This window comes from Bidens hawaiensis, unplaced genomic scaffold (assembly GCF_021521415.1).
Source record: "Bidens hawaiensis isolate Kalapana, Puna unplaced genomic scaffold, B.hawaiensis_p1.1 tig00013988_1, whole genome shotgun sequence".
NCBI lineage: Eukaryota > Viridiplantae > Streptophyta > Magnoliopsida > Asterales > Asteraceae > Bidens > Bidens hawaiensis.
In genome coordinates, this window is record NW_027492200.1 from 1 (window position 1) to 19,400 (window position 19,400).

Below are 19,400 nucleotides of genomic sequence, written 5' to 3' on the forward strand. Positions count from 1 at the left end.
ACAAGGAGCTCTAGGTACTCGCCTTGATATGAGTACAGCTTATCATCCTCAAACGGATGGGCAAAGCGAGGCGAACAATCAGACATTGGAAGATATGCTGCGCGCGTGCGCGATCGATTTTTGGAGGTAGTTGGGATACCCACCTCCCGTTGGTTGAATTTTCTTACAATAACAGTTATCACACAAGCATTAAGGCTGCGCCGTTTGAAGCTTTATATGGGCGCAAGTGTAGATCCCCACTGTGTTGGGCTGAAGTGGGCGACAAGCAAATGACTGGTCCAGAAGTGATCCAAGAAACAACAGACAAGATTTTTCAGATAAGGGATCGCCTTAAGGCAGCACGCGACAGACAGAAAAGTTATGCTGATATGAGAAGGAAACCGTTGGAGTTTCAAGTAGGGGATAAAGTACTTTTGAAAGTCTCTCCATGGAAGGGAGTCCCCCGTTTCGGTAAGCGAGGAAAGCTAAATCCGCGCTACATTGGACCTTTTGAGATCCTGGAGAGGATCGGTCCAGTTGCTTATAAACTCCGTCTACCCGCCGAACTCAGTGGAGTTCATGATACGTTTCATGTATCCAACCTCAAGAAATGTTTATCTGACGAAACGTTGATTTTACCGATGGAAGAAATTCATATTGACAAACAGCTGCACTTCGTAGAAGAGCCTATAGCAGTAACCGATTGGAAAGAACAAAGGTTGCGCAGAAGCAGAATCAAGTTGGTAAAAGTTCAATGGAACTCAAGGCGTGGGCCTGAATTCACTTGGGAAAGAGAAGATCAGATGCGCATAAAATACCCACACCTCTTTCAGAACATGGCTTCTGCCAGCAACGTCTCCTAAATTTCGGGACGAAATTCGTTTAACAAGGGGAGAATGTGACACCCGGTAAATTCCCAACCCCTTAAACTAAGTAATCAACCTAATAATTAGGTGATTGTAAATATTATGCGCGCCATGTTAGTCAGCGCGTGCATTTGTTATGTGCGCCCTGCGCGAGCGCGCTATGTTAAGAATCAGCGCGGGCACATTATGTGCGCCCGGCGCGAGCATATGTTAGAATCAGCGCGGGCATTTATGTTTGCCCTGCGCGAGCACGCCATGTTAGTCAGCGCGTGCATTTGTTATGTGCGCCATGCGCGAGCGCACCATGTAAGAACCAGCGCGGGCATATGTTATATGCGCCATGCGTGAATGATTTGGCTTTATGTTTTCATGTAACTTAAAACGTTATGTTGTCTATGGGTTGACCATCCCGCATGATGCTAAGACGGGTGCATCCTACATCGTTTATGCGCGTGCGGAAGGGAACTAACCTACCCGCATGGCGGGAACGTTGAGAGCTAGTTTGTTTGAAGCTCCAGGATGGAATTGACTTCAACATGACTGATCACTATGTTGAAATACCAAGACCACCTGGAGAATCTACAAATGAAACTCAAAGGTCCCTAACTGCGAGAAGGTTACGCGCCTACCCGCAGCGAAGAAATATTCTACACGCAGAATCCTACACGCAGAAAGCTATGCGCACAAAGTTATACACGCAGAATACTTAGTCTATTCTTCAGAATAAAGGGGATTATTCCCGCCCAAAAGAAAACAGTAACGTGTTTCAGAAAATTTCTACTTTTTACTGTACACTGTCTAAAGCACTGAAAAAGCACACTGTAGCATGAACAGTCAACTATCAGCCACCCTACTTTCACCAACCACAGACCTGCATGTCCTGCGAAAATCAGAATCTTTTACCCACTCCTCCACTTTTGAATAAATAATAATACTTTCCATACTTTGTCATCATCACACCTAGATATGAAAAGATTACAATCCCCTAAATCAAGGGATTGTGTTCCATTGAATTTGCCTATAAATATGTAACCTAAAATTATCACTCAACACACTTCAAACTTCTCTCTTAAAACTGCAAATCTGCCCTGAATCATCTCCCAAGCATCTATTTGATTTTCAATTCCGTTCCTGTTACAAGGTAAGCCGAGATTATAACCTTGAGATCTACTTTCCAACCCATATATCTTGATCTTAATATAGATTTCTTGCTATTTAATCGTATTCTAGACCTTCGAATCCGAGGCCAACACCAAGAAAACCCGAATCTCGATTAATCTCTTAACAAAGAACCACAGGTGAGTCTCACAGCCCCCATTTTCACTGTTTTCACTGTTTTTTTAAACTGTTTTCGGGGCGAGGGACACGTACTTAAATAATGATTTATCATGGTATACTTATGAGTTATGCAAGCGATTTTGTGTTTAAGTTATGTTTCATGATGAGCAATGCGAATGGTTATCTAAGGTTTTCGATGTATGTGCGCTAGAACTCGAGTAAGTGATCACTTTACCATTGGAACTCTAAGGGTAGGGACTGCTGGTTTGATCCACCCACTCGTAGGGGTCGCACCTCTTTGCATGGACGAGTGCCTAGTATGGTCATGGGGCAGTACTATGGGTTTGAGCCCGCTCGTAGGGGTCGCGCCTCTTTGCATGGACGAGCGCCTTGTTTTCCGGCACAACGTCCGCGCGTAACCCGCGGGACGGTAATACGTTGTTTTAACTCGTAGTGGCAGCGCCACTTTGCATAGACGAGCACGGTTTTTTCAGAAATGTCCACGCGTAAACCGCGGGACGATAATACGTTGTTTTAGCTCGTAGTTGGCAGCGCCACTTTGCATGGACGAGCACATTTTTTTCCTGAAACGTTCGCGCGTAACCCGCGGGACGGTATTACTTATTTTTAGCTCGTAGTGGCAGCGCCACTTTGCATAGACGAGCACAGTTCCCAGAAATGTTCGCGCGTAACCCGCGGAACGATTTTATCAGAATATTGTTGATAGAGTTATGTTTTACCAAGCATGTGTTTTAATGATGATAACAGAATTATGTTTCAGAATGATTAATGCAATACGATTTATCAAGTTACTAAAACTTGTGAACTCACTCAGTTTATACTGATTCAAATGTTTTTACGTGTCTTTCAGGAGACAACTAGGTAGCGCATGGAGTCACACTTAGAGCACCACACGCTGAACATCTAAAACAAGCTTTTTGGAAGATTTTGGTTTTATCCCCTCGATGCGCACGGTTACCCGCCGCGCAAGGGGATATGGCGAGGAAATCTTCAGTTTATACTTGGATGTTTTTATGTAACTTTTAAACAATGTAATGTATTAAACATTTCTTACGCAATGAAATCTTTGAATGTTTTGCAATGGCCCGTGCTTAATTATCAATCCCCACTCGCGCGCGCCCGGCTGTTTCCGCCGCTCAGGGCCGGGTGTGACACGCACTAGGCACTTAACTCTCCCCAGTGTCACCTGAAGGAATGAGCAAAGGCGGGAGGGGAAAACTCCCGCCTAAATGAGCCAGTCCGTATGATGGAGGATCTTTTGTGTGATACCTGACGAGGTACAGACAAAAGATCTGACCAAGAATGCGACAGCTCACTGACAGCAGCATGGCAGACAGCACGCCACAGCACTGTGACCAATAGCCGCCGCCTACCCACCAACTCCTGCCATACCACGTGCCTAGCCTGTAGTTGGCAGAAGAGGAAGAGTGCACGACACGCCTGCTCTGTGTCAGCCGCTACCTATCCACCACTCACAGGCAGGGCACGTGCATAGGTTACAGTTGGTAGCGTGTTGGGCCGGCTAAACCCCTTGGAAACCTACCTTCGGCTATAAATACCCCAAATGGTATGACCATCTCATCTTATCATATCTTACTACATTATCATCATATTATACCTGATATCTGCTCTAGCAATCTCTTAATATACTTTTATATTTAAAGAGCAATCTAGTCTGATTCTCACGCCGGAGGGTGGTCACAAGGAGGAACCCCCCCTTCTCAGTGACGAGCTCACGGTGTCTGTTTTGCAGGTTATCAGAAGAACCATCTTCCAAGGGTCTAACCCCTCGTGGGAAACATCTCTCCAACCCCCAGGTTGCCAGTAACCTGCCCAGGGTTCGGTTAGTGTTTCTTCAGATAGTTTCTAGAAACAAAAAAGTTAATTTCTCTTGGAGTAAGTGGTTTCAAAATCCATTTATTTACATAAATTTTGGTTTGTTGTTTGGTTAGTTTTTCTGACCATCGTCTTTTATATATATTTCATCCTTTGATGTTAAAAAAAATAATAAATAAAGGAGTAAACTTGTTTGTTTTAATTAAATTTTTGTTTAAATCATGTCTTTTAATAGGAAATCATATAGGATCCATTTGTGTAAGGTCTGAATAAAATATTTATGCAAAATTTCACTGTTTTTAAGGTCTGAATAAAATATTATGCTTGTTAATTTATTTATGCAACTTGAACAAGAACAAATTTTATACTCAAATTGATAATCTCTACGTCACTGAAGAAGATCTAAATTTTGCTTGAACCAATGATTTGAAATAACGCATCATCTTTTGCATTTAAATATATATAAAACTTAAAACTTTATTATGATTGATATGTTTTGAAATGATTATAAAGTCTAAAACAAAGCTGAGAGAACTTATTTGATTGTGAAAGATGTATATTATACATTTATGCTTTAACACATAATCATATTATGACATACCTTTTAGGCACACTACATTTTCTGAGATATAGTATGCACTCTTCTCGATTGTTTGACGTCTCTACTTGTGAGTCTGTCCAAAGGTGAAGTTTGAACGAAAATACTAGTATGGCTGGACTCAATACGTAAAAATCATTATTCGGGGTGGCTGAGCTTAAGCTTAAGATGAAAACACGTTAATTTACACTACTAGCAAAAAAACAATGGTGAATCTTGTGCACGTTTATAGTGATTTACATATATATTAACCGTTTGGTCACTACAAGCAAAGTGTTATTGTGTTAAGATTCATCTGACCCAATCATATACTTATAAAACAAATATGGACTCCTTGGTTCTTATTTGGCCCATTTTAGAACTTTATAACTTGCATTTTTTTTTTATTTGGTTTACTATCAACCTTAGTTCCAGACAATTGAAACATATCTATTTAGATGTATTGTGTCCTTTAGAACCAAGTTTATCAGCATGGTTGACAACCCATTTTTAAAAAGGCTCACTCGGATATTAATGTTAATTTTAACATGATGGCTCAAACCTTTTTAGGAGTCTAAAGTGAAAAAAAATTCCAGCGCATTTAAAAATAAGTTCACACTTTCGAAATCTATTTTCATGAGATGTAAAATACATTGAAAAATAAAGTTGGAAACTATGAGACTCGAACTTACACCCTCCAAAACCAAATGTAGAGTCTTACCACTATACCGATGGTGTGCTTTAGACATTTTGGTTTGTAACTCTTAGAGTGAACCTAATATATGTTATATACGCATCTACATATATTTAAAAGTAGTGCCTTATTCAAGTGGGTGCTAAAGTAGTCATGTACAAATCGGGTTTTATCCCAACCGGTTCGGGTTGGTCAACCCTATGGTCAAAGCCGGTTTGAAAGAAACCGGATTAGGTATAAAACCAGTTTAGAGGCAAGAAGGTGCAACCCAATCAAATAGGTTTGCATCAGACCGAAAACTATTATTTTGACATGTTTTCCAAATCGGGTTGAATACAAACCAGTTTGAGGGAATTGGATTACGAACCGGTCACGTGCCGATGGGTTGGGTCACGAACTAGATCATTTTGAGCCAAACCTAGAGGAGCACAATGGAACCAGACCCGGAAAGAAAACCCGAAACCAAATTTTTATTAACTGAATCCGTACCCAACCCTACCCGTGGGGTAAGGATATGATATGCATTTTAGTACCAAAAGTGGTACTCGGAACCGGACCTGCATTGCACCTGGTAATATCCGAAAACCAGAACCGATTCCATACCCGGAACCGAGTTTTTCAAATATTCAATATATACCCGAAATTACCTGAAAAATACCCGAAAAATACTCATAAAAAGTGCAACCCTTTAAAAAAACCCGGAAATAATGTACTAAAATACCCAGTTTTAGATTACTTAGTTTTATACCCGACCCGAACCCAATGCACAGAGTATAGTTTTTAAAGACAATACTTGGACCTGAATCCGTCTTGGGTATTACCAATACCTGATTTAGGCCCAAACCAATTCAAGCTGCAACCGGGTCGGGTTTGAAACCAGTCGATCGGGCAGTTAGCCCATTGACCCAACACAAACAGGTACATGGGTTGTCTTCGTGGCTGTCTCTGTTACCATTACCACTGCAACTCACTTTTAAAACTATTTTCTATATACTCCAATCTTGAACGATCAAGAATATCAACAACAATACCAATACCTTCTATGGCTGCTACAAGTACAACTGCCACTAAAGTAATACCTTCAGTTATCGTAGGCAGTGGCCGTGTCGGCACAGCCTTACAGAAACTCGGCGCTGGCGATGATAGTATGGTCAAACGAGGCGAATCAGTTCCGGTTGATTTCCCAGGGCCTATATTAGTCTGCACCCGTAACGATGATCTGGATGCTGTGCTTCAGCTCACTCCTCACTCCCGTTGGAATGGTAACATAATAATAATAATAATAATAATAATAATAATAATCTTATATTATTATACCACTATAGCTAAATACCTAATTCAATTTCATTCATTTCCTAAATTAGGGGGTGCAAAGCTCTTTCGAGCTCGAGCCTCAAATAAAGCCGGTTTAGTTATCGACCCGAGCTTGTGCATTTGTGTATTCATTTCACACTGCACAACCGAGCTTTGACTCATTTAAGATACTACACAAGCTCGAGCCGAGCTTACTGCTTAAGCTTGTATAAAGTTTTTCTCATGATATATAAAGATAATTGAAAACATATAAGGTACTAGTTGAGCTCTAGCTTGAAAAAACAACTTATGAGCTGAGCTCGACCTTTAATAAAACGAGCTCTCGTGAGTGAAAACGAGCTTAGTCAAGATCGGGCTCGGCTCGTTTACACCTCTAAGTTTCTTCAATATCCGTGCATAATTTAAGGGTGTAGATGAGACAAGTCGAGCTAGGCTAGGCTTGAGCTCGGCTCCAGCTTGTATGTAGTACCTTAAGTTAGTCAAAGCTCGGTTTGAGCTTGGATGTTCAGATAGACATTAATACAATAAAGCCGAAAAGACTCAAAACTTAAAAATACACAAGGCTTGACGAGGGTCAAGTTCGGGCTCGATAACTAAACGTCTATTAATCAAGACTTTTTTGGATTTTTGTATTAAATATGTTAAGGAATATTATGTTAAGGATTATGTATTAATTAAGACTTTTTTGGGCATTTGTCAACTTTTGTTTCACCAAATATGTTATATTTATCGTGTCTCTAAACAGGTCATATTGTGTAACCTGTTTCTAAGTGAGTTCGTGTTCATGTTTCGAAAAAAATTACATGATCAGTTATCGTGTTTTGTTCGTTTCTAGCACTTAAAGGTAATCAGTGTCTAATCGTGATGTGTCTTAACCTGTTATACCAGCCCTATTCAAAACTGAGCGAATAAGATGATCTTTATGCGTCTTGTGATGGATCATATGCAACTTTAATAAACAGATGATTATCTCAATTTTTCATATCCCTGTTTAAGTAGGATCGGATTCTGATATTATGACCTGCGCATCTTATGATGGATCATAACAATCTAGCAGATTTGGTGTTTTTCCAGAACGGGATGCTGGAGCCGTGGCTCCAAAGTAAAGGTCTTGATGATGCTAACCAAGTTTTGGCATATTTTGCTATTTCCAAGCTCGGTGACCCCCCTGTGGACGGTATAACCGATACCAATCCCGAGGGGTTAACTGCAGCTTTTGGCAAATGGAGTTCTGCTGTTGCTGCTAGGTTACACGCAGGCGGTCTTTCTTGCAAGGTATTTAATGTGTAATTTTAAATTCTTAATTGTGGATAATTTTGTCTTGTAAAAAGGTATATTGGTTTTTATAATCCTTACTATCGCCTTTTGGTCGTTGTCGGTCCCAACTAACGAATTGGCTGCCGACGGTCCCAACTCTTAACGTATTTGTTTCCAACGGTCCGCGACTAACAGAATCCTAACGCCATTAGCTGCAGGTCGCCGGTAAAACATTTTTTGCCAGAATCCTAACGCCGTTAGATGCTTGGGACGAAAATGTTGAGTTTTCCAGAAAAACTTGTGAGTTTTTTGGCAAAAAAACGTTTTTTCCGGCGACCTGCAACTAACGGCGTTAGGATTCTGTTAGTCGCGGACCGTTGGAAACAAATACGTTAAGAGTTGGGACCGTCAGGAACCAATTCGTTGGGACCAGCAGCGACCAAAAGATAATAGTTTGGATTAATAAAAACAATACACCTTGAAAAAAAATATGGAAACCAGGTTCTTGAGAGAGAATCTTTTCAGAAGCAAATGCTAGAAAAACTTATATGGATATCAGCATTCATGCTCGTTGGGGCCCGCCATCCCGGAGCCACTGTGGGAGTGGTCGAGAAGGATTTCCGTGCTGAGGTAAAGATTACCATCATTGACATAATAATAATAATATTTGTATTTAACGATTCATTTACACTTTTCAGGTAATTAGCCTCATTAGCGAGTTGGCAGCAGTAGCAGCCGAAGAGAAAGGGGTCGATTTTGACGAAGGGATCGAGGATAGATTATGCGCTTATGCTCGAGCCGTTTCCCATTTTCCAACAGCCATAAAAGAGGTTAGCGTTGCTGCTAATAATTTTAGAAATAATAGAGTAAACTGCAGTTTTCGTCCTTGTGATTTGTCCAAATATGCGGTTTTAGTCCAGTAGTTTCAAATTTGCGATGTCAATGTGGTTTTATTTCACTTGCAATTAAACCCCAAATTCACTAACCCCGTTAAGTTTGGTCGTTAAACCCATCAGCGTGCCCCTCACTTGAGGGGCAATTTTGTCCTTTTTCTCCCCAAATACAACCCAACCCCTCACGTGAGGGACTTACGAATTAGGACTGAGGTTTATTTTGGGAGAAAAAGGACAAAACCGCCCCTCACGCGAGGGGCACAATGATGCGTTTAACGACCACACTTAACGGGGTCAGTGAATTCAGGTTTAACTGCAAGTAAATTGAAACCACATGGACAAAAATCGCAAATTTAAAACTACTGCACTAAAACGCAGATTTGGACAAACAACATGGACAAAAGCTGAAGTTTGCTCGACATAATATTATGAAAGTTCGTTTGTTTGTTAGTTAGTTTTCTCACCAAGCGGTCTGAATCCTGCAGTTCAAATGGAGAAACGGTTGGTTCTATTCACTCTCGGAGAAAGCAATTGCTCAAGGAAAACAAGATCCATGTCCTTTACACACAGCTTGGCTCAAAGAACTAAACATTGTTCAATAAATCATATGTACCCGAACCATTTATATTAAATAATCGCCCATTTTACATTTTGTTCATAAATTCATAAATTGTAACAAATAATAATGTCACTATATAACAACAATGAACTTATAATAACAGTTTTCGTTTGGCGATTGATTCTTTGGCTAACTGGACACGACAAAGAGCCTTTTGAGTAGTATTTAATCCCGAACAAACGTCACCTAAAGTAACCGCGAAATAAAGATAAACGGTGCATGAAACAGTGAGGAGTACGAGTGCGGTTAGCAGGAATCGGTGCCGCCTAACGACGGTTGAGAAGTCACCCAGTTCATCCTCCTTTGTGTGTTGTTTTTTGAATGAATATGTTGAAAATGCAGTCGGCTGCGATCTACGGTGCGGTGAGGTTATTATGCCGTCTAGAACCATTGTTTGGTGATCACTGGACAGAAATAAGGTATAAGAACCAATTATTAAAATTAATACCAGCAAATAGGCGTGTAGCGGTGTGCATAGGTCGGGTTGGTTCCGGTTTGGGCTAAAACATAACCAAAAACCAAAATTATTAAAATTTCGGTTTTTAGTTGGGTTCCGTTCAGTTTCGACTATCTTGGTTTTGTATCTAGGCTTGAAAATTTTTGTAACAAAACAATAAAGAAGTTGGCAAAAAATAATGAATATATTCATTTAGACCGAATTTTTTTGGAGTTAATAATTTATTTAACTATTATACATTTAGGGTGTAGTTACTGTACAATAATTGCTTAACGTACGATAGATACGCGAGACGCTCAAAGGCAAAAAATTCTAAAACGCTCAAAAACGGGTTTCATGAAAAACGATCCAAAACTGTTTATTTCGGTGAACCAATGATTAAATGGATATGTATTTACAATTTCAAGATCTTGTGATGTGATTTCATGAATATAAGTTTTCTTGTACCCACTGTACGTTAAGCAATTATTATATTCTATCTTTTTTCTCTATACATTTAAGCTAAAATATTTTAGAAAAACTATATATTATTGTTAATATTACAAAATTCAAAATAAAAAATGAAAACCTATAAGTTTGGTTTATTTTTTTCAGTTTTATATATGGGCAAAACCAAAACAAAACAAAACCGAAAGTTCGGCTTTACGAAAACATAAAACCAAACCATATGTTTTGTTTGGTTTATTCTATTTTTTGGGTATGCTATGCTACACACCCCTACTAGTAGCAAAATAAAAGTAAGTAAAGAGGGTAAAGTAAAGTAAAGATACAAAGGGGATCTATGTTTGTTTACCAGAATAGTAATCTGTGAAGAAGAAGACGATGAAGAAACAAAGCTGGATGGAATACGATGATGGTGTTAGAGCAATAAGGTTGTTGACGCGTTTTCTAGAGTGACTAAATTAAGTTAAGATTTTGGTGGGACACCACACCACGATGTATGTTGTTTTCTTTAAAGCGTCGCTTGGAGGCCCGTGGGGGTCGTTTTTGGATCCAAAGGCCGAATAATATTATAAAGAACTAAATTATTATATGTATATAGTGATTGATAATAAGCCCAATAGTTGGAGGAAGGTGTCCGTTTGAACCTTTCTAGAATTTAATCTAACATAATAATTTAAATAAGCAATAATCCAAAGTTTTCAAAATTTTACACTTATAGCCATAGGAGCACCTTCATCGCCAAACATAACCGGACCACCACATCACCACCCTCTAGTGATAAACATTTTGTCTCAAATACCCGTACCCATATATGTACCTACACCCGTTCCGATTTAGCATATTCGATACGGGTATTGGTACTCATCTTTGTTGAATTTCGGGTAATGTTTGTGTACTGTACGGGCACATTTGATATTTTGTACTTGTTTGGAATATATAGGGGTTTAAATGAGATTATTCATATATATAAAATAAATTCCCAACTATGTTATTATTGAACGAATACCAAACGTTTTTTCAATATTAAATAATATAACATCCAAGACTTGAACCAATAAACAAATCACCTAAAGTCGGCGACCAAATTAGGGTTCTTCAATACTATTTTATCATTAAATGGACGACTAATTTGGTACCCGTCACGTACCTGTGCAAGTAATGATATCCGGACTAATTCAGGTTGTCGGTTATTCGTATTAGTACCGGTTTCAAGATCGTCGAAGATTTGAAAATAAAAAAACAACGTGATACAAAAATGGGTATTGTACCAATACATGTACCCGTACCATACTAAGATAGGGAGCTCGTTGGAGGTGCTCTAAAATTGAATTATATAACAGATGTTAAGTAAACAAGTTAGAGTTATACAGTTATAGTTATATTCAAATAAGTCCAAATATATAGCACTATGCGTGATCATTGTTAGTCTCCAGTCTCCACCTCCCATCACCACTGGTAGACATAAAAAAGGTTTTGCAGACAAAAACCTTTTCAAAATCAACAAATTTAACCCGAGACAACCATTTTGGTTAGTACAAAACAAGACAGCATATGAATTACCAAAACAATACAGTAACCATTTAAGCACAAAGAATGTGTCAGCTTTATAGGGGTGGTGGCGCGAATAGCACTAAAAAGGCGAGGGAGCAGAGGATAACAGTAGGGACGGCACATAGCAGTAATCCAAGCACCGCGGGTTAGAAGACAAGGAACTGATGTGTCGTGTACGCACGTGAAAATATAGTATTTATGTCATTTTATTTAGTAAAAGATGATAAAAATCAATTAAATGTTGAGGTTGTAGTCAACAAGATAAAAACTAAAACAAAAAATGAACCACACTAGAATAAGTAGAAGTTGGGATATTAGCAGTATCAAATTGGTCAGACCACACAATTCTTCTCAAACAAAATCCTCTTAATCCCTTCACATTTGGTGACAAATGCAAAACAAAAAATAAAACAAAGAGTGCAATAAAATTAAGTAAAACAAAAAACCTTCAGTTCAATGGACAATACAATAAACGTCCAACCTGTATAGTTCACCAACCTAAAACTGGTTCAAGTCAAAATCACCTGAAAAGAACGGAAATTTTTGTCCGTTTATCTCTGTACGAAAGCCTTTTGTTTTAGAGAAACTGAATACTACTAACCTTTCAAGAGTCACCGATGTCTTCTGTTTAGTCTTCATAATCAGCAGCATGCTCCAATAAGAAATTAGCAGCCAATTCCTCATTGCGATCGCATGCCAAAAACGCCTCAATGACAAGGGTTCTATCAAAGCCCATCGCCTCAAGCTGAGAGTACATAAAGCAACTTGTCAGCTAAAATATAACTTCAAAAGACACATATTTAGTTAATTACAAAAAAAAAATAGAAATGATTAAAAGTTGATACCCGTTCAATGGCCTCCTGTTCTGCTGGAGTAACACTAATTGCATGAGGCATCATCTCCTGATCTCCTTGATCAAACAGATCCCTAAATAACAGTTATTAAAATAACAGGTCAGAAAATAATAATAACAATACGGGAAATAAGAAAATGACTATTACCCTTCAGAAGCATCAACAGGTTCATTGATTAGTCGAAGAAACTCAGAATGGTTTTCTTGGATGAGTCCTAAAAGCTGAGGGTTCTGCTTTCCCAGCTCTTGAAGCATTGGCTGTAACCAATAACAACTGCCTTTAGACCGTGTAACAAAAAGGCATAATATTTTTTTTTATAAAATTGTACCTGTAGTATTTGTGGATTTGATTGTACCATAGTTCGCAACGCTTGAAACTAAAATGAAAATTGTAATTTATAAAATCAACACTACAGTATGTTATCCAATAGTATAATAACATAAATCTAAATACCACCTGCGGGCTGTTTCTGAGAAAATCAAGGGTTCCAAGATTTCCACCTGCAGCACCTGAAGGTATTTCCTGCAAAGATTCCAAAAACGATACTTTTAAGTTTTAACATTAAACATAAAAATAAAGTGAAAATGAGAAAAACTCATTTAATTCATTTAAATGATTATTAACCTGAGGAAACAAGTTTAGCGGAGAAGCATTGGGTCCATTAGATAAAGGTACAGCATTTACAGTAGCAGCTTGAGTTGCAGGTAGTTGATTAGCCCGGACTGCAGTTTCTACTGTATCTGGAATACCCTGTAAAAAATTAGATAATCAGTTCATAAGTTGTGTTACAAGAACTTAACTTCAACACATACAGTGTATAAATAATCAATTGCTCGATCTGGATTGTTGTAAGCAGCTTGAAGTGCACAGATAACTGTGTCCCTGTCCCAACTGCCACCACCTATATCCAATATGTGTTGAACATTCGTCTCCATGCTTGAATCAAAGAATAAAGGTGCAGCTGCAGGTGCAGGTGCGGGTGCCGGTGCAGGTGTAGTCGCTGGGCCAGAACTTGAAGTGCTGGTTTTAAAAGCACAGGTGTAAATTATATAATCTCAAAAGCATTAGAACTTTTATGATTAATAATTGAGATGCATAAGTTTTGAGAACTCACAGAGGTTGAGAAGAAGCATCAGGTGTGCTGGTGGGATTAGAAGCTGGTGCAGTTGTTGTTGAAGGCTGCTAATAAGTTATAAAAACTAAAATGTGATCCTTTATTCGTATAATATAAGTGAATATCGTATACGATAGATAAAAAACGTACCTGAGCAGATGATGTTCCACCCGAGCTAGAACTTTTACTCTGTTGAGAGAGACAGATAATCAGTAACAAAGACGTCAGTGAGTGTGTGTGTGTGTGTGTGTACGTGTGAGTGAGAGAGATACCTTGCCAGGCATGACAACAAGAAAACCTTCCTCCGACACTTTGTTATCAACCAATGTAGTTTCATCTTTCAAAACCTTGCCATTGTGAATCAATAGTTGCTGCCTGCACGGGTAGTTGTCTTTTCCTTGTACCTCTTCAATATTTTTCTTCACAGCCATAATCTAGTACAATAACAAGTTTTATATCAGTTATGCGACTCGCACATTGGAAGAAACTGAAAATACATCATGCATTCATGCCATACTATTAACACAACAAACTGGCAAATTATCAACATGTCCTAATCAATGAAATACAATACGTTAATAGCACACATTAGAATGCCAAATCACACTTCTTTTACATCGTTTTTAAGCTATTTTCCCACTTCATCATCTTTTAACTTTTAACTTGATAAGTACCTCAGCAGTTAATGCGGAAAAATATCGGATATCGGTCAAGGACCGATATCTGAGATATCGGTTATCGCAGTGCGATATCGGTGGGATATCGTTAATTTTAATATCATGTAAAATTCATATATATAGCAATTTAACACTAATAATTCAGTATAGTCTCCTACAATGAACAAATTAACCTTTTACAAATTGCAAAACACCAACAATCGTAGCATAGTAAGAATTGATTAATACTTAAAACACTAATATTGAACACTAAAACTTGATAATAAAGACTCAAAACACTAATATCAGGAGTATCGGTGATATACCGGTCAATATCATTGATATTATCGGTACTGATATTCTGAACCGATATTCTGATTTATATATCGCCAAGGACCGATAACCGATATATCACTGATATATCGGTGATATATCGACGATATCGACCGCATAGATAAGTACACATATTAACACGTTAAGACAAGCAATATTTTTATATACATTTCTCCCAGAAAACAAACTACTAAACTGCATCACATGCCTTAACCTTCTGCTCAAAAGACAAAAACATGTAAATTAACCAACTAAAATACCTACAAATATCTATAAAACAAGTCTCACTTTCTGTTTCCAAAGAACCACGAATTACTAACTTCAAAAATTACAGGGACAAATCATGTAGATACACATAGGGCTGTAAACAAACCAAACGTTCAACGAACTGTTAGGCAGGAAGTTCGTTTATGTTCGTTCATTTAATAAATTAACAAACATAAATAAGAAATTCCATCTGAATAACTAAACGAATGAACGTGAACAGAGGCCATGTTCGTTCAATTATGTTTGTGAACGTCCGTTTATGTTCGTTAATGTTTGGTTGTTCATTAAAAAAATTTTATATATAATATTTAGCGACTTTCCTAAGCTTATCACATAATATTAAGCAAAATTATCAACTATAAAAAAATTTATACGAGTATTACGTGTTTAATTTATATGTAAATAACATAAAAATGTTGAAAAAAACACCAACACTAGCCAAACCGAACCACTAACACCGACCATTCTCGGTTAGCCAAATCAAATTTCGTGCACCGTTCATGAACATATTCATTTAAAAAATTCCGCCGATCAATAAAAGCTTATTGGACGTACATAAACAAGGCCTCGTTCAGTTCGGGTCGGTTCACAGCCCTAACTATATATACACGTGTAAATATCCGATTTGCTTTATCAATTTAAAATAAATTAAGCTAAACCAAAAATGAATATATAAATAAAAATCAGATTTCACAGGTACAATACAACATCATCATAATGAGTATAATTCATGTATTTAATTATAATAATAATAATTAGAAACACATATTTATAAGTAACGAAACTCACAGTATCAGAAGGTTGAACACTAATTTCAAAGTGGCTGCCTTTGAGCGTTTTGACGCTGAGCTTCATATTCAATTGAAGATTAATGAAACGTACAATTATTATTATTAATTATTATTATTATTATTAATTATTATTGAGCTTGAGCTTGAAGGAAACCCTAACGATTTACAGAAAACGGATCGAAGGTGAAAAGAAGGAGTGCTGTGTGTTTGTTTTGTACTTTCATCACGTGATTTGCACGTGACCTGTGTTAATTTTTGCAATCATTTGGTTTTCCTAAAATACTTCTTTTTTTTTTAAAACAAAATAAATCTTTGAAAATGTTTTCCTGAAATATATTATTACAGTATCATTTATGAACGTATATATTTAAATCATTTATTTATTTTAAATTATTGAAGATTTTCATATTTATAAGATTTATATATTAAATATTTAGTGATATTAACTTTTAATTTAATGAAATGTTATTACTCATTTAAGGACTATATGGGTTTGGTGAGACCCATACCCGTGAATTCCGGTCAGATACATGAGAAAAATATTAATTTACAAATAAATCAATCGGGTGACTTGAGAAAATGTATGGAGCAACCAGAAAACTTTTGAATGTTTCGTTTATATATATTTAAGATTATATATTTTTATTTTGTTTTTTGAAACGTCGACTTTCTTGTGTGTTAAGTCATCACGCTCCTTGATTTTGGAGAGTCCCGTTGCTATCTATGGTCAGACTATATTGTCTTAACCGGGTTCACGCTGGTTTCAGAGTTTAGTTTGAGCGTTCTCTTGTGAAATCATATTGTCGGTTGCACTACAAGAGCATAACTCTCTAATGTAACACATTGTGGGACGAAAACCCGGGTTGGCTCGGGATTCAAACTAACAACCTCGCAATGCATAGCTTAAATTCTCGTTGTCATAATCCACCAAATGTAATACAAGTTGAGATCAAACTTAAGTCTCATTGGAAAACTCAAACTTCCTACTACTAAACCACAAATAAAGATATTACAAACCTTATTTTTAAAAACCTAGCTTCTCTATGAAATTCAAATTCATCTGTTTTTTCCAAAAAAAAATTGATTTCGCTTCATCCTAACCTCCTGCCATATATCTTTAATCTTATCCCAAATGACATTAGCAAACTATTTAAAAATACAAAGATAATTTTGTCTTAATAAACAACCAAAATTATTAACCTGTATTTAAACTAAATGTGTTGGATATTTTAGTGTTATTGGATTAACTTGTCGATCGAGGAAATAACGTTAGAGATTAAACGAGTTAGCTGACGTGGGAGTGCGGGCTTGTTTAACAATAATGTTATTCAGACTTTGTTATTCCGTTTTATACTTGGGCTTAAGTGTAATGTAAAATGGGCTTAACTAATGTTTGGGCTCATATGGGAATTGACTGTATACATTTATCGATGTTTTCCCTGGCACAGACATAATGAAACTCTCGATCGCATACATACAGAAGAAAAACACGGTTACTCGTTCTCTCTGGTTCTTCATCATCACATAGAATCATCAAAATCCAATTCCATTTACAGAAAATCTCTGTCTTATCCGATAAATCATTGCGTGTAACCCGCAAATAGGTTTATCTGAAAGTGATTCACGATTCAGAGATTGATCTAGTCAATTTTTCAATAAACCAAGATTGAAATCATGATTACAGGTTTGCATCATTGATCAAATTCATCCTCCAGGTACGCATATATATAACAAAATGAACAGTTGATTAAAACCAAATTTGCTTAAACAATGTCAAATGACTATCTTCCAAAGCCGATAAGTTTTAAAGACGGTTGTGCTCATACCTCGGTCCCTAAGTTTTAATGACGGTTGTGCTCACAACTCGCTCCTAGATCATTTTGTTGATCCGTTCGTGTTTCTAGAGCTCACACCTCGAAATAGGATTGTGAGAAAAATGTTGTCAAAAGAGCATATAAGTATGTAAATTTATGTGAATATAAAATATAATTCATAAATGAATAGATGCTTTATTTATTTATATTTATAACAAAATGATAATTTACCGTCAGTCATATAAATGTTAATTGTTTTCTTTTGGTAGAAATTAACATTTATATGACTGACGGTAAATTATCATTTTGTTATAAATATAAATAAATAAAGCATCTATTCATTTATGAATTATATTTTATATTCACATAAATTTACATACTTATATCCTCTTTTGACAACATTTTTCTTTTAAGCACAATCCTATTTCAAACCATATTCCAAACCAGAGTCCCAGAAATTGACATGAAACAAAATAAGATGAACAGTTTTATAAGTTTTAGATACCTGAAATGGAAATGATGCAAGTAGACAACTAGTTGTGGTTTGGACTAGAATTCTCGGCTTTATTCTCTTTAGTATATGGAAAAAAGAATATACGATTTCAATGGGATGGAATATGGTTGATAGAATCAAAGGAAATCCCTTTTAAATAATAGTTTTTTTGTTATTATATTAATTTCTGGGACTGTGTACTAGCCAGATAATTCATGAAAATACAATATTTAATAGATAATCGATATACAATAAACCTATCGAACATTGTTAATACATAATTGTTGTACAATAGTTTTTATAGCAATTTTAAAATAAACAATATACTTTTAATTTTCAAAAAGGTTTCCAGTTTTTAATACAAATTAAGTAAACTGAAAACAAAAGATAATATTATTGGAATTTTTATCAATGCACTTTATTAGACACGTTATAAATAACAAAGATTTTAGTTCGTAGCATTACAATTTATTTTTTGAGTCCATTATAAAATAACTTAAAACTGTAAATCATACATGTTATTGATTTAATTAGACCTTTAAAAACTTGTGTCACACCCCCATTCTAGGCCTAGGAGTATGATCAATAGTTGGTACTTTATTTGTTAATAAATCAGAGTTGCAGTTATTAGCAGAAGACTTTATAAAACATAAGGATCGATATTATAAATATTTACATTACAAAAGAACGAGACGAAAGTCTCATTTAGTATTTACTTGTTTATATGTTTTACAAAAATATTATATTTTAATATTTAAAACAAAATTATCCGAGCCATCGGATTCTTGAGCTTCTTCGTTTTTCAAGCTCTAATCTTGATTACCTGCAAAATGTTATAAAATACGTCATCAACGAATGCTGGTGAATATGCTGACGCTAAAAATATTTTCTTTACTTAACTACCTCTCGAGACCACGTAAGCCTCGGCCCATCTTGGCTCAGGAATAATCAAGTTAAACAATCATTATAAACTCGAGTCTCTACACTAGGTCACCTCAGCAAAACACCGCAGCGTTTCGACATACTTAGGTACCATAAATATACACAAGGTCATTCTCACTCGAACATACTTTGGTTCGGCCCATCGTGGCTGGAGGTCGTGACCAGGCGTGGTGCGATGTGCCCACCGCATACCACATATGTAAGGATCCAGACAAATGTATACCACAGCCTGAGGGCTAGGTTTATACTCTTATTTATAATGTTTTTAGAGACACGTAGCCTCATGTAAAGTTTTACACATAGCACGTTTGTTTGTTTGTTTGAAAATAAGTTTGTAAAAGTGGGGCGTA

General features: G+C 36.7%; 2 protein-coding genes across 3 annotated transcripts; one reads left to right on the forward strand and one right to left on the reverse strand.

The window, feature by feature from the left end:
* The first annotated feature begins 6,293 nt into the window (after positions 1-6,293).
* Positions 6,294-9,373, forward strand: LOC143545632 (uncharacterized). The gene is made up of 5 exons (XM_077037482.1): positions 6,294-6,513; positions 7,620-7,840; positions 8,324-8,452; positions 8,521-8,652; positions 9,201-9,373. Exons 1-5 carry the CDS (start codon positions 6,294-6,296, stop codon positions 9,315-9,317), a joined length of 819 nt encoding a protein of 272 aa, XP_076893597.1. The 3' UTR covers positions 9,318-9,373.
* Positions 9,374-12,086: 2,713 nt separating this feature from the next.
* On the reverse strand, positions 12,087-15,984 carry LOC143545640 (ubiquitin receptor RAD23b-like). Of its 2 annotated transcripts, none has more exons than XM_077037488.1 (12): positions 15,800-15,984; positions 14,027-14,188; positions 13,905-13,943; positions 13,755-13,819; positions 13,453-13,660; positions 13,265-13,390; positions 13,097-13,162; positions 12,969-13,016; positions 12,788-12,897; positions 12,632-12,713; positions 12,388-12,531; positions 12,087-12,310 (listed from the first exon to the last, which is right to left on the reverse strand). In XM_077037488.1, the coding sequence occupies exons 1-11, from the start codon at positions 15,863-15,865 to the stop codon at positions 12,415-12,417; spliced, it is 1,089 nt and encodes a 362-aa protein (XP_076893603.1). In that variant the 5' UTR covers positions 15,866-15,984; the 3' UTR covers positions 12,087-12,310; positions 12,388-12,414. The 2 variants fall into 2 exon arrangements, with proteins under 2 accessions (XP_076893603.1, XP_076893602.1); XM_077037487.1 differs by having other exon boundaries at positions 13,755-13,822.
* Positions 15,985-19,400: the final 3,416 nt, after the last annotated feature.

What these genes read in the sequence shown, in the direction of transcription:
- LOC143545640 (XM_077037487.1), bottom strand. Translation starts at nt 15,865, where the DNA reads ATGAAGCTCAGCGTCAAAACGCTCAAAGGCAGCCACTTTGAAATTAGT. An exon ending in GATGCTTCTTCTCAACCTCT is followed by an intron (nt 13,661 to 13,754) that starts GTGAGTTCTCAA and finishes TTTTAAAACCAG; the next exon opens with CACTTCAAGTTCTGGCCCAG. An exon ending in CGCTAAACTTGTTTCCTCAG is followed by an intron (nt 13,163 to 13,264) that starts GTTAATAATCAT and finishes GAATCTTTGCAG; the next exon opens with GAAATACCTTCAGGTGCTGC.
- LOC143545632 (XM_077037482.1), top strand. Translation starts at nt 6,294, where the DNA reads ATGGCTGCTACAAGTACAACTGCCACTAAAGTAATACCTTCAGTTATC. An exon ending in AGAAGGATTTCCGTGCTGAG is followed by an intron (nt 8,453 to 8,520) that starts GTAAAGATTACC and finishes TACACTTTTCAG; the next exon opens with GTAATTAGCCTCATTAGCGA. An exon ending in TTCCAACAGCCATAAAAGAG is followed by an intron (nt 8,653 to 9,200) that starts GTTAGCGTTGCT and finishes TGAATCCTGCAG; the next exon opens with TTCAAATGGAGAAACGGTTG.